Source organism: Leptonychotes weddellii, chromosome 7, assembly GCF_054177405.1.
Source record: "Leptonychotes weddellii isolate Sample4059 chromosome 7, ASM5417740v2, whole genome shotgun sequence".
Classification (NCBI taxonomy): domain Eukaryota; kingdom Metazoa; phylum Chordata; class Mammalia; order Carnivora; family Phocidae; genus Leptonychotes; species Leptonychotes weddellii.
Genome location: NC_138375.1, coordinates 41,329,206 through 41,346,972, shown reverse-complemented (window position 1 = coordinate 41,346,972; position 17,767 = coordinate 41,329,206). Strand labels below are relative to the sequence as shown.

The window sequence follows — 17,767 nt, the reverse complement described above, 5'->3', positions numbered from 1 at the left end:
ATACAAAGTGAAATCATGGCAAAGCCAGACTGAAAACAGCATCTCTGACTTCTTCCTTTTTCCACTCCCTCTTTCTACCTATGGGACAGTTTTGGCAAGAAGAGTGACCACGTTTTGCTCCTGGGGAAAACCTCTGTGCTGGTTTAGCTTGCATCCCAGATAACCTCGATGAAGGACTGAGTACTCACTAGAATTGTAGTGACGATGTATGTCCTATTCTGGACACTTGAATTGTCCCCCCCAGCTTGAGCATCGGTGGCTGCAGGGACAAACTTATCATCTTCATTCCAGTAACCAATCTGTTAAGGAGAGGAAGGTGGTGACATCAGATGAGCCAGGTTCCTCAGGACTGGCCTACTGTGGACCACCCAGCCAACACCAGACCAAAAAGCAAGGGCCTCAGGATCACACCATACAATACTGGACACACCAGGCTCTAAAGTATTGGTAGATAAAAACAAGGAGAGGTAAAATGCTCTCCAGGTCCTCCCAGCCCCACCCTTATGAACATCCTCACCATGAGGGGCTGAGCCTGGAAATTGCCCCCTTTGAGCGGGGCAGGCTTAACTGTTAAAGCAGCTGAACTATTTTGTACAATGCAAGCCAGGGCTGTGGAAATTGAATTCCCTGCAGTTGTTTACAGGTCAAACCCCTTTTTCCTCCCTGCCTATTAACCCTTCTTTTCCTGAGCTCATTCTGAATGGTAGTTGGAAACATACATTTTAAAAATTATATTCCTTTTGCTTTCTTTTTAGATTAACTGTTCCATCTAGATTTAACTTCCTAGGTGATGGTTATTTTTACCATTTATATCTCTTATTTCTAATTATAAACTCTTATAATACTGAGGATATATTAGTGCCTAAAAATACTGGCTGAAAACATTATTATTATTATTTTTTAATCAGTAGGTTATTTATTTATTTATTTATTTATTTATTTTTTTAAAGATTTTATTTATTGAGAGGGAGAGAGAAGGATAGCATGAGAGGGAGGAGTGTCAGAGGGAGAAGCAGACTCCCCGCCGAGCAGGGAGCCCGATGTGGGACTTGATCCCGGGACTCCAGGATCATGACCTGAGCCGAAGGCAGTCGCTTAACCAACTGAGCCACCCAGGCGCCCAATCAGTAGGTTATTTATACTGGCTCATTTTCCAAGGTCTTTCAGCAAATATTTATTGGGTCCCTCTTGTGTGCAAGGCTCTGAGCTAAAACACTGGGAGTACTGTATGGCGGGTTGAGAGAGATACAAAAGTCTAAGAGGTAGTCCTTACTCCTGAGAAGTCCCCCAGCCTATTTGGAAAGAGATGACACATGCAACACACGAGATCATGAAGGATGGACAGGTTGGGCCCAAGCCTTTCAGGTTGGAGAGAACTTGAACATGTGTCAAAATGTGAAGGCAGGACTCTGCCTAGATCTGTAAGTTCAGTGGCTCCTGGGTAGAAGATAGGGTTAGCCCAACAGGGCAGCGGGCATGTGGGTCTGGGTAGCAGATGGATTTGAATGCCAGGCTAAAAAGTACAGACTTTATCCTAAAGGCAACAGGGAGTCATGGAAGGTTTGGGAAGAGCAGAATGGTATGGCTAATACACATATACACACAAATACACACTTCTGTCTCTGTCTCTATTTATCGTTAGACTGTTGTGTTTTTTCTTTGGTCATTCTGCTGCCTGTAGATGTAGGGTAAGGGAAAGAGAACTGGAAGTGCATATGCAGAGGGATGAGCAGGCCTCCCACGTGCCAGAACTCAGCTCAGGCTCCCAGAGTTGAGGCACGGGCCAGTGGTCAACTCAAATAGCACTGTCACCTTGATGTCTTTCCCTGTTCCCTCGGTTGGAAAGAAGCAATTCTCTCTGTGATCTCACTGCCATTAACAACAATGATGATAATTGCCAACACTGATTATGTTCTTTCTATGTCAGATGCTGAGTGTTTTAAAGTTTTTGTGCCATTTCATTTGGCTTAAGGGAGTTTGTAACTTGCCCAAGGTGATGCAGCTGGAAAGTGGCTATGCTGTTCTTGCTACCAGGGGACTTGGCTCTGGATTGGGAATCATCTTAGTTAACAGTGAGTGCTTCCTGGGTTTTAGGCACTCTCCTAAGTGTTTTTTATGTTTTAACTTCTTCCAACCTCACAAAAACCTATGAAGTGGATACTTAATTATCATTCCCATTTTAAATGTGAAGAAACGGAGATGTGGAGAGTCACAGAGCCAGGATCTGAGCCGAGAAGACTGACTGCAGGGCCATTCCCTATGGTGCTCTAGGGAGCTGCCTGCCCACCCTTAGTGCCTCAAGTAGGTCTCCACTGGGGATCCCCTGTGGTCTGGCTGTTTGTATGTCCATCCCCATCTCTCCACGGTGCTGTGGGCTCCTGGTGGACAAAGCTAGAGGTCTATTCCTTCTAGAATGCCTTTCTTAGCACAGCATATTCTTTCACAGAGAAGCTCAGGAAATGTTTGTTAAGAGAATGTGTACCTCCAACATGGAGACAGTAGACCCTGTCGGTGCTGAGACAGCTCAGAGGCCTGTCTCTCAGGACACTGGGTCAAGATCTACCCTCAGTGCAGGCACATGCACGATGTTGCCTGTGTGAGGCACTTTTGGTCAGCACTGAAGGAGACATTCTCTTGTATGACACAAGCACCAGAAACTCAGATTTCCAGAATGTCAGAGCTGGAAGAGGCATGAAGAATCATTTCTTCCAACCCCTCCCTTTTTTTTTTTTTTTTAATTATAGTGTATTATTTGTTTCAGGGGTGCAGGTCTGTGATTCATCAGTCTTAATACAATTCACAGCACTCACCATAGCACATACCCTCCCCAATGTCCATCACCCAGCCACCCTGTCCCTCCCACCCCCCTCCACTCCAGCAACCCTCAGTTTGTTTCCTGAGATTAAGAGTCTCTTATGCCAACCCCTTCCTTTTATAGAGAGGGACCATGGGCCTTGTGCAAAACCAGGATGCAGTCTTGCCTCCCTCACTTTGCTAGGCCAGTGCTCCCTGGAACCCTGGGGCATCTGTGGAGACCTTTCCCCACTTTCATGGGAGGTGGGTGAGGGGTCAGAAAGTTGGGGGGAGAGCTCCTGGTTCCTCATCCCTCCTTCAAAACTGTCAGCTCTGCTTTTTAGCTCTTTCACATATTGGGATTCCCTTTAACAAGGAGCCCTCTGGCTGAAAATGTTTAAAACCACTATTGTAGTATATCACTATGCAAGTTTTAAAAAATTCCGAAAGTACTTTCACAACATTTAACTCTTTTGCTCTTCGTGACATGCAAATAGCACAGACAGGCTTGGGATTATTTTCTCTGTTTTACAGATGGGATAATGGAAGCTTGGGGAAATCAAATGATTTAACTTACACTGATTATATAGCAGATTAGTGGCAGGGCATAGAAGCCAGGGCATCAACCCCAAAGGTTAGATTATTTAATATAATCAATACAAACTTGGGAGAGGGGCTGGCAAATGTAATTTTTCCCCCCCATAGATGATGCTAAGGGGTTTTCATTCCCTTTTCCTTCCTCTCCACCTTCCCTTCCGTTCCCTCCCCTCCCTTCCCTCCCTTTCCCACCCCTTCCCTTCCTTTCTTCTTTCTTCTTTCTTTCTTCACAACTAGCCACAGGTTTAGAGGCTCCTACTCAAACCGTCATTATAGAGCAAGTTGCTTCTTTTGACAGGCAACTAATTTCTCTAAAATCTAGTGTATTATTAAGTATTATTTTTTAAAGTGGGGGCTTGATAGTCAAGACATTAATCTCTGGCATAGAAAGACATGGTTTAAGAGATAGACTTTCCTAATTTCTAACCTTAGGGCCAGTTACCTGACCTCATTGGGCCCTAAATCCTGCTCTGTAGAACAGATACATCAAAAGTGTCTGAGTATCTGATACAGAGTATCTGTCTCTCGGGGCTGCTGAGGCTTAAATGAGTTAATGCATGTACAACAATGAGCATAGTGTGTGGCTCATATTAAGTTGTCAGTAAACTAAAAAATGATTTCAGTTGGATAATGCCTAGTTGAAAGCTAACAAGTTTCTGTGGTATAAGACATTTCCAGATCAATTTACTTTTGAAATTGTCAATCACCAAAAGAAGTATATATTATAGAGCATTTCTTAAATTCATTTGGCAAAGTAACCCTCTTTACATGTAGAATGTTCTAGGGTAAGTGCTCCCCAAACCACAAAACAGTGCTCTAAAATCCCATGTTATTTTGATAAGGGGGGGAGCAAGATAAATCTGTGTAGACCAGATTTATATGGCTTAGAAAGAGACTTTAATTTTTAAAGATAGTGGTCCTTCAAAGCTAGTATCATGGCACTAATGTTAAGTTGGGATCTATAAAAATGATTGTATAGCTTGGCTTATATAGTTTCTTTGATATCAAAAGCCAGAGGAATAGTTAAATGTTATAAACAAGTTTATTTTATGTAGGGAAATAAAACAATACTGCCAGTCAGAAGAGCGGGGTGATGCCAAAGCCCAGCTTGCACCTCACGTAAGCTAACAGGCTGAGAAATCTGATTCCACAGTTCGATGAAAAGAAAGTTGGCACAGATTTTTGAAGAGACACTGCACGTCAGAGATGAGAGCAAATTTCCCTTTCTTAGAGAAATGGGTTGGATTATTATATAGCACTTTGATTCTCTGCTGAGGATATGCAGGATCTTTGATTCTATCTGAAAGAAAATCAGAGCTAGTGGTTGGGTAAAGAATGGGGCCCATTATTCAGGAGGGGATTTAAACAATTCTAATACTGAGAGGTCTTCTCCTGGGGCCAGTTATAATTTTTGATCTCCTGTTTCCATCTACCTCTAAAGACTCTTTGAATGTAGGAAATGAGTCTAGATGTTAGATCAGATTTTTTTTTTTTGAGTGAATGAAGTCTAAGAAGAGATGATTATAGAAGAGTAAATTCCATTGATCTACCTTGCACAGCTAGCAAGTCAGATTTACACATTTGTATCTCTTGGCTGTCTCTACAGCCACAGTCCGGCACCTCCAAAAATGAGACCCGTTATAATATATTTTTAAAAAGTCAGTTGCCTTTTGTGGCTAAGACAACTAAATGACCAGCAAGGATTCTTGCTCTCTTTCCCTAGCATAGAGGTATTGGTGGGAAGTGGCTCCCTAGCCAGCAGTTGCAATTCCCACCCTGCCTGGCATCTAGGTGGGCCAGGTGATTGGGTTCTGGCCAGTGGAATAGAGCAGAAGTCATGCACATGTCTCCTAGCCTGACTCCCCCAAATCTCCGGGGCAGGTTCTTCCTCATCTGTTAGCTAGATGTTGACAGCCAGAAAGATGCAAGCAGACAGTGGAGTCTCTGTAAGCCTGAATCTCAACCGGGGCCCTCGGCCCCAAAACTGGCCACCAGGTGAATAAGAATTAAACATCTATTGCATTAAATAGCTAAGAATTCAGAGTTTATCTGTCACAGCACCTAGGGTTATCTTAACTAACGCACTTGAAGGATTTGAACTTAATACGTTTATGTAGGACTTTGAATTCTGCTTTAAGTGTTATTTCAAAGTTGCCAGCATTTTTTTTTTTCATATCTGCTGGCAGATCTATGGAAATATGGGCCAGAATAGTAGGCACTCTGGTTGCTCAGCAACATCCAATCAACTGCCCACTCATTTAATAAACAACCACTTATTTGCATGTGCTTACTATGTGTCAATATATTGCAGGCCCTGAGGAGATAATAAATAACACAACTATGGTCCTTGCTTTTAGAGAGCTGACATTTTAGTGGCAGGGAGGAAGAGAAGAGGGGAAGAAAGACAATATATATCCAGACCAGCGGTCAGCAAACTTCATCTGTAAAGAAGCAGACAGTGAATGTTTCAGGCTTTGTGGGTCACACAGCCTCTGTTGGAACTCAGTGGTGACAGGTCAGGAGGGTCCTGAACACGTCTAGGCAGGTGTGGAGATGGCCTGGGCTCTGGGGTCTATTTCCTGGGTGGAAATATAGAGAGGTGGTTGGGTTGAAGTGATGTCTTAGAGGATTCGGCATGTCCAAAGTTGGGTCGCCAGGATTTATAGAAAAACTTCCAAAGATCCTATGGAATGGAGGGCTGTGAATTCTTTTTTTTTTTTAATATAATTTTTTTTATTTTATTATGTTAGTCACCATACATTACATCATTAGTTTTTGATGTGGTGTTCTATGATTCATTGTTTGCGTATAACACCCAGCGCTCCATGCAGAACGTGCCCTCCTTAATACCCATCAGCAGGCTAACCAATCCCCCCACCCCCTCCCCTCTAGAACCCTCAGTTCGTTTTTCAGAGTCCATAGTCTCTCCTGGTTCATCTCCCCCTTCAATTCCCCCCCTTCATTTTTCCCTTCCTACTATCTTCTTTTTTTTTTTTAACATATAATGTATTATTTGTTTCAGAGGTACAGGTGTGAATTCTTTAGATTACTTTTGACATCAGCAGAACTTCGTGTCACTTTAGTTTGCTTTCCTGCCCATGCTGTCCTCTGCAGTTACACAGAGGGGCAAAACCGGGGAAAAGAAAGTTGGGGAGGGCAGGGCAGGGCAGGGGGACTCAAGTCAAGTTGCAATGAGAAGTAGATGCCTGCAGTCAAGTCGGAAGATAGCTACAGGACCAATGATGATGGTAAAGATGGTTAAATTCACAATGCTGCTCCCGTGATGAAAAGAGTACTTTCCTTACACTTCTCTCTTGGCAGTCACTTATCAGAATTTGTGATCTTACCTGAATTTGACCACATATTTTAGATCTTGGACAGAGATCTCTATCTAAATCAGTACCCACTGGTGAACAAGATTTCCTGAGGAGTCAGCTTCAGCAGAGCCAGTGACAATTTTGGCATCTGGAGCCGCTAAATGTATGACGGATGGGTGCTTGGAAATGTGCACATTTCAGTGGGATGTCAGATTGGACCCAGATACCTAGAGGGTGTGTTGGCATATCAGTGCCAAGGATATAGGCCAGAAGATCAGGAGAGTGTCCCTGAGGCCCCAAATCAAGAAGCAGCAGCTCCTCTTTATTACGTATATCAGGTAAGGCCATGTAATGTTCACCAAAACGAACACAAGTAGGTCACTCTTGAATCTAAGAAATTACTTTGCTAGGAGGCTGATTGAGTAAAAGGCCTGAAGCCATAGATCGGGGGGAATTGATTTTCTCAAAGTCAGATTCCCTTTAAACAAAGGATGCTTGAGCCCACAGTCTAGGCAAGAATTTAGTCGTTAGAAAGTAAGTTGAAAAATAGCCTCGGGATCTAAAAAATAAAGCGCAGCCATTTGCTCATGGATTTTAAGGTTACTCTGTTCTTTCTGTTTGGTGATTTATCCATTCCATGGGCTTGTATGGTCTGATTCACACAAACTCAAGGCTGACAAAAAAAAAAAAAAAAAAAAATCCCTGTGGCCTAAAGAAGGAGGTTGAAACAAACAAAGCAAGCGTGCTAAACATCCACTCCATGGCAGGTGCTAGTTTCTGAATCCCTCACTGCAAGCAGTGGGGACAGGAGGCACTGTTACCTGTAATTCCGACAGCAACCCTGTGAAGGTCAGGATCTTACCCCCCTTTTGGAGGAGATGATGTAACTGAGGTCCAGGGAGGTGAAATAACTTGTTTTAGGTCATGTGCCTAGCGAAGAGCAGAGCAGAGACTCAAGTCCTGGCCTGTGTGCCTCCAAAGCCCAAGCTCATAACCATTCTGCCAGTGTTTCTCACCCAACCACCTAGAGCACCATGAGCCTCCTAGCTTGGGGAGCAGGCTTTTTAAATGCGCACATTCCTGAGCCTCATCTCTGTGCTCTAAAAGTAGAGTGTCCAGCTGTTGGGACCCAGGAATCTATACTTTTTAACAAGGCCTCCAGGTAGTTCTTCTATTTCCTGAAGTTTGAGAACCGCTGATCTTGCTATGGTGCCTCCCCTCCTGAGGAGAAGTCTTTTTTTTTTTTTAAGATTTTACTTATTTATTTGACAGAGAGAGACACAGCGAGAGAGGGAACACAAGCAGGGGGAGTGGGAGAGGGAGAAGCAAGCTTCCCGCTGAGCAGGGATCCCGATGTGGGGCTCGATCCCAGGATTCTGGGATCATGACCTGAGCAGAAGGCAGACGCTTAACAACTGAGCCACCCAGGCGCCCCCTGAGGAGAATTCTTGATGAAGTGCAAATCTTGAGGAGATGAGGGGGCTCCCCACAGTCTCTGATGAGGTTTAGGGTCAACACAAAGTGCTGAGACCCCTGTTCCCAGGAGGAGTGATTGGGGAAGTTTGCACCAATGGGCAGCTGGGGGCGGTCCCTAACCCCTCTTGCTCCGAGGAAGCCGAAGTCCAGCCAGGAGATGGACAATATGACTGCAGGGGTGAGGCTGATGAAGATGCAGTCACATGGATTGGCATCCAAGGCATCAGGGCAGAGAGGAATTTGGGGTTGCATAGCCCAGCACCTCTCATTCATTTCTTAACTTCAGAGAAGTTAAGGCCACCCCCCTGGGTAACAGCAGGGCCAGGATAGAAGCCTCTGCCTTCTCTTCGTCTCTATCTCATCACCATTATGTCCCCAATATATCTAGCCTGCTGCTCATGTGTAGAGAAGAATCTGGCTTTATTTTCAACCACCCCATTACCCTGGAGGGAAAAGAACTGGATAACATCCATGTTCTAATTCTGACAAACACACAACTGTTAGTAGACACATGCCAATTTTGTCCACCAGGAAATAGTATTTTTTTCTTCCCTGAGGGAAATAGGCCATTCTGAGGATTCTGAGGGAGAGAGCCCAGGTCCAACCATAGTCAACAATTTTATACGTAGGAGAAACTTGCTTGCCTGCCCAAGGCCTTCCACAAAAGAACTACTTTTATGTTTTCATGTACACTGCAGGGGGTGACACCACCCCTTCTCTGCATCTGAGAGGAAGATGGTCTGGGAAGGAGGTCACATAACTGGTGTCCCTTCTAAGGGCATTAAAATACTCTGAGCTCGCCACTCCCCGCCCCCCACCAGTCATTGAAAATGTTCCAATTGTGTCACTTGAGCCATTTAGTTGTGACACTGGCTACAGCAAGATGAATGTGGCCTGGAGAGTCATGGGGCCTAAATTAAGGTCCCCATTTATTCATAGCTCACTGTGAGACCTTAGGCAGCCTATTGGGCTGGCCTGCCTCAGTTAATCCATCTAGAAAAGGAAAGCTATATCATGAAGGCTGATATTCTTCACAATCACACCAAAGAACAGAATGCTTTGAAAAAGATAAATAAGTCATCCCAGTGTGTTCAGACTTTAGTCACGTGCTACCTCCTTGCCATTGGCCATACCTGTCAGTAACCACTCACCTAGGTAACTTTCACTGAACAAGGATCAGGTGCCAGTGCATACATGATATGTTTCCATTTTATAGATGTGGAAATTGAGGATTATAAGAGCTAAGTAACCTAGCAGATGTCTTTTCCAGAGCAGGAGTCAGAAGAACAGGGGATAAGAGAAATTAACTCAGACTTGGACTATTTCTGGAATGAGCATCACTTGCAGTAAATTTATTCCCCAAGGACAATGCCCTTGTGCAATCACCATGCCAAAGGTTTGCTGGGAAGTGGTTAGGCCCCTAATGGTTATGGTCATAGCCAGATAGGGAGCCCTTGGTTGGCACCTGCTGAAAGTTAGCACAGGTAGTGGGCCTATGGTAGCTGAGTCCTAATGTGTGCCCAGTAGAAGGTGGGAAATGGGTTCTGGGCCCTCAAAATGTTCACAGTCAAGGAAGGAGAATGGGATATGTGTAAATAGCCCTGCAACAGGGGATGTTGTGCTGATGTCCTGGGGAGTCAAATGTACTGTGGGAACACAAAAGGTCAGGAGATGGCTTCTATAGGGTGTGGAAGGCATGATAACAGAGGAGACAATGAAACCTGGCCTTTGTGGTAGACAGGGTTGTGGCCCCCCTGACAATGTCCATGCCCCTTCCCCAGAAACTGACATGGCAGAAGGGACATTGCAGATGTGATTAAAGTTATAGACTTTGAGATGGGGAGATTATCCCGGGTTATCTGGGGGGGCCCAAACTAACTACATGGTTCTTAAAAGCAGAGAACCTTTCTTGGCTGTGGTCAGAGAGAAGATGTGAGGATGGGAGAAGGGTCAGAGAGATACGACATTGCTTGGTTTGAGGATGAGGAAAGGTAACAGGAACTGAGAAATATGGGCGGTCTCTAGAAGAAAGTGGAAAAGACAAAGAAACAGATTTTCCAGAAGGTACACAGCCCTGCTAATATCTCGATTTTAGCCCAGGGAGTCCCCAGTATGACTTGTGATCTATGATAAATTTGTGTTTTGTAAGCCACTGTTTGAGGTAATTAGTTACAGCAGCAATAGGAAATGAATACAGCCTTGGTGAATGGGATGTGGTAAGATAGACATGGAGGGTGGGGTTCCAGATAAGAGAGCAAAGGATCTGGGTTTGCGGGAGGTGGGGGCAGAGAGCATAAGCAGAGCTGTCCAGTAGAACTTTCTGCGATGATGGAAATGGTCTCCATCTGTGCTGTCTAGGATGGTAGCTGCTAGCCACATGGGGCTTCTTGAGCACTTACCACATGGCTAGTGCAACTGAGGGACTGATTTTTCAATTTTGATTAATTAAAAATTAAATTTAAATAGCCATACACAGCTAGTAGCAACTGTATTTGACATCATAGGCACAGAGAGCATTAAGTTTGAGAGATAAAGACCCAACTTTCAATGTGCCAGGTCCAGCACTTAGAACTTTTGCACATGTGAGGTCATGTGATCCTCTCAATGAGCCTATGAGGTTGGCATTATATATGGTGATCCCCATATACCAGATGAGAGAACTAAGGCATGAAGGACCCGAAAACTTGTCCAGAATCACAGACTGATAAGCAGTCTGTGCCAGGATTGAGTTCCAGGATTCCAGAGTCAACATTCCGGTCCATGGCACTCTGCTAACATTCTATCAGACTATGCCATGCCTCTTACCACTGCATTGTGACACCATAAGGAATAAAGAATGTGATGGAGGCAGTGGACAGAAAAATAGAGGCCGCCATGAGGCAAGGTGGCCAGGGAAGGCTTCCCTAGGGAGTGACGTTTACTCTCAGTGCTCAAGGCTGAGGAGGAGTTGGCCTAGAAAAAGAGGGGAATGGGGTAGACAGAGTGCCAGGTAGAGGGAACAGGTGTGAAACCTCCAAGGTGAGGAAGAACAAGATATATTCAAGGAAATGAAAGTCGATCAGAATGACTGGAGTCATGAGAGTAAGAGAGTGAGTGTCCAAGGTCAAGGGTGGAGAAGATGGCAAAGGCCAGAGAACACAGGGTCTGGTAAAATTGTGAATGCCTTTCCAAGGATTTGAATGTATTCTAAAAATTAATATGCATATATACTATATATTAATACATAAATGCACACACATATTTTTCACTCCTTTCATGGGGAAATGGAGTAGATGTGATCATGTGTGGATCAGGAGAAAATGGCCTAACTTCATCAATAACCATCATTCTCAAGTCCTTCAGAATCCCTCAGAGAAAGCAGTAGCATTTCACATACATCTATAACTTTATATTTTCAAAGTACTTTCCTACCCTTGGGTTCTTCACTAGTACCCTGGACAAAGGTAGAGATTTTTATCTCCATTTTGCAGATGGGTGAATTAATTCTCAGAGAAAGAAACTGACTTGCCCAAAGTCCCAGCTGGTTAGTGGCAGAGCTGAGTCTAGAATCCTTGTTGCCTGAGTCTCTTTAAGCAGATACAGTCCAGGAAAGATGGGCTCACAAGGCCCTCCACTCTGGCCCTCTGCTTCACCCAGCCCTCTCCTTCCTGTGAAATGGAAGCAAAGGTGGCCTTTACCTTTCGGATGCCATCATGCTTCATTTCAATCACATGGAGGGTGTAGTTGGTCCGGCGTCCCTTCTCATTAAACTGCACGTTTCCTGTCAAGCCTTCAAACCGCACCTGGAAAGGAAACCAAGTAGTGACCATGAACTCAGAAGTCCCAATCCCACTTGTTTGCTTTTTCTGCTGAAGCGAAAGTCCACAACCTGAGAAGTTTACATGGGATGAGGTCTTGGAATAATATGGCTACCAAAAAACCTCGCTACTCCCTTTCCCACAGCAGACATCGCCATCAGAGCACAGTTCTCTTTCCAACCAAACTGAGATTCATCCTGAAAACCTTGTTCATCTGTTGCCTTAGGCAAACAGTAACCATGGATCAAAGTAGATTCTGAGAAGAAATCTCTGCACCATGTCTAATAGGACACCCCCATCATGACCACACCATGGGCGGCACCGCCCTGCAGACACACGCCTTTTGTGGAGAAACAGAAGGAGGTCTGTGAAGCAAAGGGACCAGTGTGCCATCCCTGGTGAGTCAGAAGAAGCCGGCCTTATGATGCCTCAGGCGAGGCTTGAATATGGTTTCTTAGTTCCCGTGTGAGGCTGGGGAATAAAAACTTGGGAATCCGAAGACCGGGAACTGGGAGACCTGAATTTGACCCTGGGAAATGGAGTGACCTTGGATGATTCACCTAAGCCTCCAGTTTCCAAAATTCCAGCCCTGTCTTCATGTTAAGACCAGAGCATGCGGGGCTTTAAACAAGTCTCAGCTGGTTAAAACAAAATTTGCATTCAACCCTAAATATGCTGCATGGGATTTCTTTTCCACAAATGAGTCAGATCAAACTTTCGGGGCCTCACATCTTCAAGATCATATAGAAGGTCAAGTGGTCAGCATGTGGGATTTAAGAGCTTTAGGGCCAAGTCTGCCACTCTGGAGATGACCAATAAATCTCACTCAGGTCCACCCTCCAGTGAAGGATGAGTCTTGCTGTATGTCATCTACTCAGGTACAAGAAAGCACATTCTCTAATGGTGACCCACCACCATGTGTTCTCAGATCAGTGTGGCCTAAGGCCAGGGAGGTGAATGTCTACCTGTCACCAACAGGAACCCGGCCCTATGACCCCGCACTGTTTATTTCCCCCTTCAAATAGCTCAAAAGGAAGACTTACAGGGTTTTATCTTTTTCTTACTGACCAGCTCCTGTGCCCTCAGAAGGTATAAGAATAGTTGGGGTGTGTATGTATTTGAGAGAAGGGGTGGGGGAGCAGAAAGAGAGAGAGACAGAGCGGGAGGGATGGAGGGAAGGAGGGAGACTGACGGCTCTGAGGATGACCCTCTCATCACCTTCTGGTGTGGAGTCTCAGTGGGGAGGCCATGACAGGCCCAGAGCACTGAACAAATTATACAACAAGCTCTTCACTCTCTCAGATGAAATGTGGAAAAATCCTCACTCTGGAAAAGTCTAGACTGGCTTTGCCTTTCAGAGAGAAAACAAAACACAGATCCTCCTGGGAAAAATAAGAGGAATGGAGCCATTGCAATCTGTCAGCAAGTTTGCTTTCTCACCTTGGTCATCTCTTGCCCATCTCTGGCTTTCCCATTCATTCGGTTCCAAGTACTGGTTTATGTAACTCATTTGGGAAAACAGACTGAGACACACGTGCAGATGACCAATTTTCCCAAACAGAAGGAGGGGTGTCATTAATGATCCAAATGGGCATCTGTGCTTTGGCCCTGGTCTCACGTATCATACCAATTATCAGTATGGCATGTTAGTATAAATTGTGTAATATTTCTATGACTCAGTTTCCTCATTTGTTTAATGGGACCAATTAAGAGTTAATTATGTCTTAAGGTTGTTTTAAGGATTAAATGAGATATTTTATGATCGATGCTGGCCCCATGGTGAGTATTCAATGAAGGCCAGCTGTTATTTATTGTTAGTAATAGTGGCGATAATAACTACCACCATTTGCCAAGTATTTCATGTTTACGAAGCACTTTCATGCCTATTCATCTCCATATACAGGAACTCATGAGGTATGCCATTTAGAGATGATCTTCCTTTATGTGGGAGAAACCAAACCTCTGGAAGGTAAACTGATTTGCTCCAGACTTAAGACTTTTCAGGGTAAAAGGCAGGCCTAAAATCCAGGGCTTCTTCTATATTCCAGTATCTTCAGTGATGATGCCAAGTGGCCTCTCAAACAGGGGACAATGTTGTCTTGCTAGGCTCTGAAATGTGCACAGCAGTATGGTCTCTGTGCCTACCACTACCACCTGCTGTTTCTGCTGGGCATTTCCCCAGCTATGCTCTGGTCATGCCTAATGACTCGGCCATGAGCAGGTCACTGAGCCCCACTGTTTCTTGGTTTCCTCCTCAAAGAATGGAAGTGCTTCGCGTATTCCCTGGACACGAGTGTTCCATGTAAAGTGTACATTATTTGAATGATGAGGATGACGAGGATGGTTGCTACTCTGACTGTGGGGTCGTAGGGTGGGTTAGGTATGGGCAAATAAGATGACTTTAACATTGAAGCCTTGAGTCTGCTAAGCTGTTATCTCAGAGCAGGGAACTCTCTCAGCACAAAAGGAGGTCTTGTCACTGTCATTTTTACAAGCCTTTCTCGGTTTCCAAAAAAATCATTAGTGGAATTCTAGGCCCCCTACCTGAAGGACTCTTGCACTGTCATGTGTTTTCACAGGAGGATGTGTATTTGACGTTCACAGAAACCCAGTAAGGAGCAAGAGTGGCAGTTATTTTGTCCATTTTACAGATAGGATTATTGAGACTTGGAGCTTATGGCACTTGGGTTCAGGATTTACAGTAAGTCATGAGAGGTCTGGGGCAGCTGGAGGCTCTTACCATCTAGTTGGAGAAGCTAAGATTTATACACACTGAAATAGATCAAAGGGTGGGAAAGGAGATGTCCCAGAATCACCCTTCCATGATGGCAGAGCAAGGAGAGGTCAACCGAATGGCTCAGCCCCACACCATTTATGTGGACAGTTGGAACTTAGAGTCAGAAGCAGCAGCTTCTCAGAAACGTCCACTTTGGGCAAATCAGGAAACTGCTGTCCTATCCATCAGGGCTGAGATTCTTGGCCCTCATCGCCCCCATCACCCATCCGAGGGAGACTGGGGTCAGACTGAGTTCTTGCTTGCTGAAACTCCTGCTGCCATCCTGGTGCCTGCCAGCTTCCTCTGTGAAAAACAGAATTAGCCGTGGTTTCCTGCAAGTGGTACTGGGCGCCAGCTCAGAGTCTACCACAAATGAGATGCTAAAGGACAACTTTTCTTTCCTGCCCGGTGCTGGAGGAGTGCCGGGTGGTGTTTCCACTGTTTGAGGCATCAACACTGCAGATTTCTTCGTCCCCTATTCCTGGGGGAGACAGCAGAGATGCTCTGGACCCAGGGCTTCTGTAACCTCGTTGTGGCTGCCTTCAGGTGGATCTCATCCTCTTGGCCCCTCCTCCTGAGTGCCCACTGGGTGCGGGAAATCAGGGCCTGTGGACTAGGTCCCGGTGGACCACATTCTGTTTATTCTGGCCAGGGCAAGTCTCAGGACCCCTCTGAGCTCCCACTTTTCCACCTGCACAATGGGAAGAATAACTTGGCCTTAATTATCTCATTCAGTTGCCCCCATGTTCAAAGAAGCTTATACATTCTTCTTTCTTTTTTTCTATTTATTTATTTATTTATTTATTTATTTGGAGCCTTGTGACAAGCCAATGAGGCAGGCGTGCTAAGAGGATTACATACATTTAGGAGATGAGGAAATCAAAGCCAGAAAAGTTGAGCAGTTAGTCCAAGATCTTCAAGCTAGAATTTGGTGGAGCCATGGTGAGAACCTAGCTCTTCTCTTCCTAACTCCCTAACAGCCAAGCATGATGCCCACAAGTCTTTGCTTGTATCCTGACTCTAGTCTCTTGCTGGATATCATTTATATCTCTTCCATACCTTCCAAAGCCCAATCCACTCTGTTTGAATTTATCCTTCCTTTAAGGCTTTCATGACCATCAGTCTCAGTTGGCTTGGGACAGTTCCAGTCTATATCTCTTGTTCTGGAATAACTGATAATAGCTTTCTCTTTCACTCATAAATGTCCCAGTTTTGATGATAAATTATATGATCACCTTATTTAAAGCCCCAGTCCCATTCTTATAGGAAGCCTTGCTGATGTCCACATTCCTCAGTCAAGGCATTCTGCTGTGACCATCCAGAGGACTGAGAGCTTGGCTATGTTATTTAGCCCTTAATCTAACCTTTATAGCTAGTGTTTCTCAAATTTGTCTTCCATTCAAAAGTGGGTCTTGAGTCCTGAAAGGCAGGAACTGTGTCTTACACCCCTATTGCCCACACCACCCCAGATCTCACCTGGCAAAATGCTGGGGATACCTTCACCTTGATAAGCTTGATCACTGGCTAACAGATTGCAAACACAAAGACTAAGAGGTTTGATTATTATGTAGGGCAGATATTCTTCATCTGAAGTCCTGGGATGGGCTTCTAGGAGTATACATCATCCCCTGACTCCTGGTCATACAAAAATATAGATATCTACATGTGTGCATTTTTCTGGGAAAAAGAGTCCAGAGTTTTAAAAAATCATATCCTCAATGGGCCTATGACATCCAAACGCTAAGAGCCTGACTTGGGGAGCTGGATCTTTTCTGCCAGCCAGAAGCTGACTTATGGGCACCCTAATGTCCACTTCTTCCTGGAGCACTGGGGGTTTCCAGGACGTGGGCTCATTACTATTCTGAATGGCTCCCTGGCTGTCAGGCACAGGGCAGGCAGGAGGCTGATTATCTTCACTCTGTTGCTGGGGAAATTACAGCAGGGTGAGGGTTATGGGGGTGCCCAGATACTACTTAAGACCATGTGCTATTGCTGGCAGGGCCATAGCCCTGTGTCTTCCCTGCTGGGCTGGACCTCCGAGACATCAGAGCAGTTACATACACACAGTGAGGTAGCAAGTTGATGGGGGTTGGAGTTCCAGTTTTACTGTTTCACCACTAACCAGCTACGTAATTTTGGGAAATTTAAAAGAATACCTCTGAAGCTCATTTTCTCCATTGATAAAGCACAATTAATAAAACTAGCTACTTCCAAGTATTATAGTGAGGATTTAATGAGCTCAAACATAAAGTATGTTGAGAACCTCATGTACATAGGAAGCTCTCAACACATCAGAGCTGTCAGTAGCATTATTTTTAGAACAATGGGCTTATTCCTTCAGACCTAAGTCACATGCATCCCAGTTCTCACACAAGTTGAACACTACAGGCCTCTTCCCAATGTGTGGCCTGAAAGCCATTGGTTAGGGCAGCAGAGACCTGAGCGCTCAACCCACGGACTGAGTGTCAGTGGGACTTACCCCATCTATTGTGGGCACACAGTTGCTTCCCAGTGGCATGACTTTTCAAGAGATGGGTCTAGAAGGTGAAATGTCTTGACAGTGGCCATGACTGTGTGGAAGGCCCCGGAGCTCAATATGTACAAGCAAAGGCACAGGGGGTCACAGGACAGGCCTGAGGCAGAGGAGGAGCCTGGGACAGGATGGGAGTCTCCTCCAGCCTCTGCTGCTCAGCTGCTGTGTGACCCTGGATGAGTCACTGCCCACTCTGGGTCAGCTGCCTCATCTATAAAGTAAGGGAAAATAGAAGTCCGTAATCTCTAAGGTCTCATTCATCAATAAATTTTTGTAATTGTAGATTCTTTTTTTTTTTATCAACATATAATGTATTATTTGTTTCAGGGGTACAGGTCTGTGATTCATTAGTCTTACACAATTCACAACGCTCACCATAGTACATACCCTCCCAAATGTCCATCACCTAGCCCCCCCAACCCTCCCACCCCCCTCCACTCCAGCAACCCTCAGTTTATTTCCTGAGATTAAGAGTCTC

The 17,767-nt window shown here is 45.0% G+C and overlaps 1 protein-coding gene across 2 annotated transcripts in view; it reads right to left on the bottom strand.

Moving 5' to 3' along the window:
* GRIA1 (glutamate ionotropic receptor AMPA type subunit 1) overlaps positions 1–17,767 on the bottom strand; it is a 297,774-nt gene that overhangs the window by 92,616 nt on the left and 187,391 nt on the right. For both annotated transcript variants that reach the window (XM_081826209.1, XM_081826208.1), the window contains exons 8-9: positions 11,861–11,965; positions 189–299 (exon numbers count right to left, since the gene is read on the bottom strand). In XM_081826209.1, the coding sequence (XP_081682335.1) occupies positions 189–299; positions 11,861–11,965 (216 nt within the window). The remainder of the gene's footprint in view (positions 1–188; positions 300–11,860; positions 11,966–17,767) is intronic.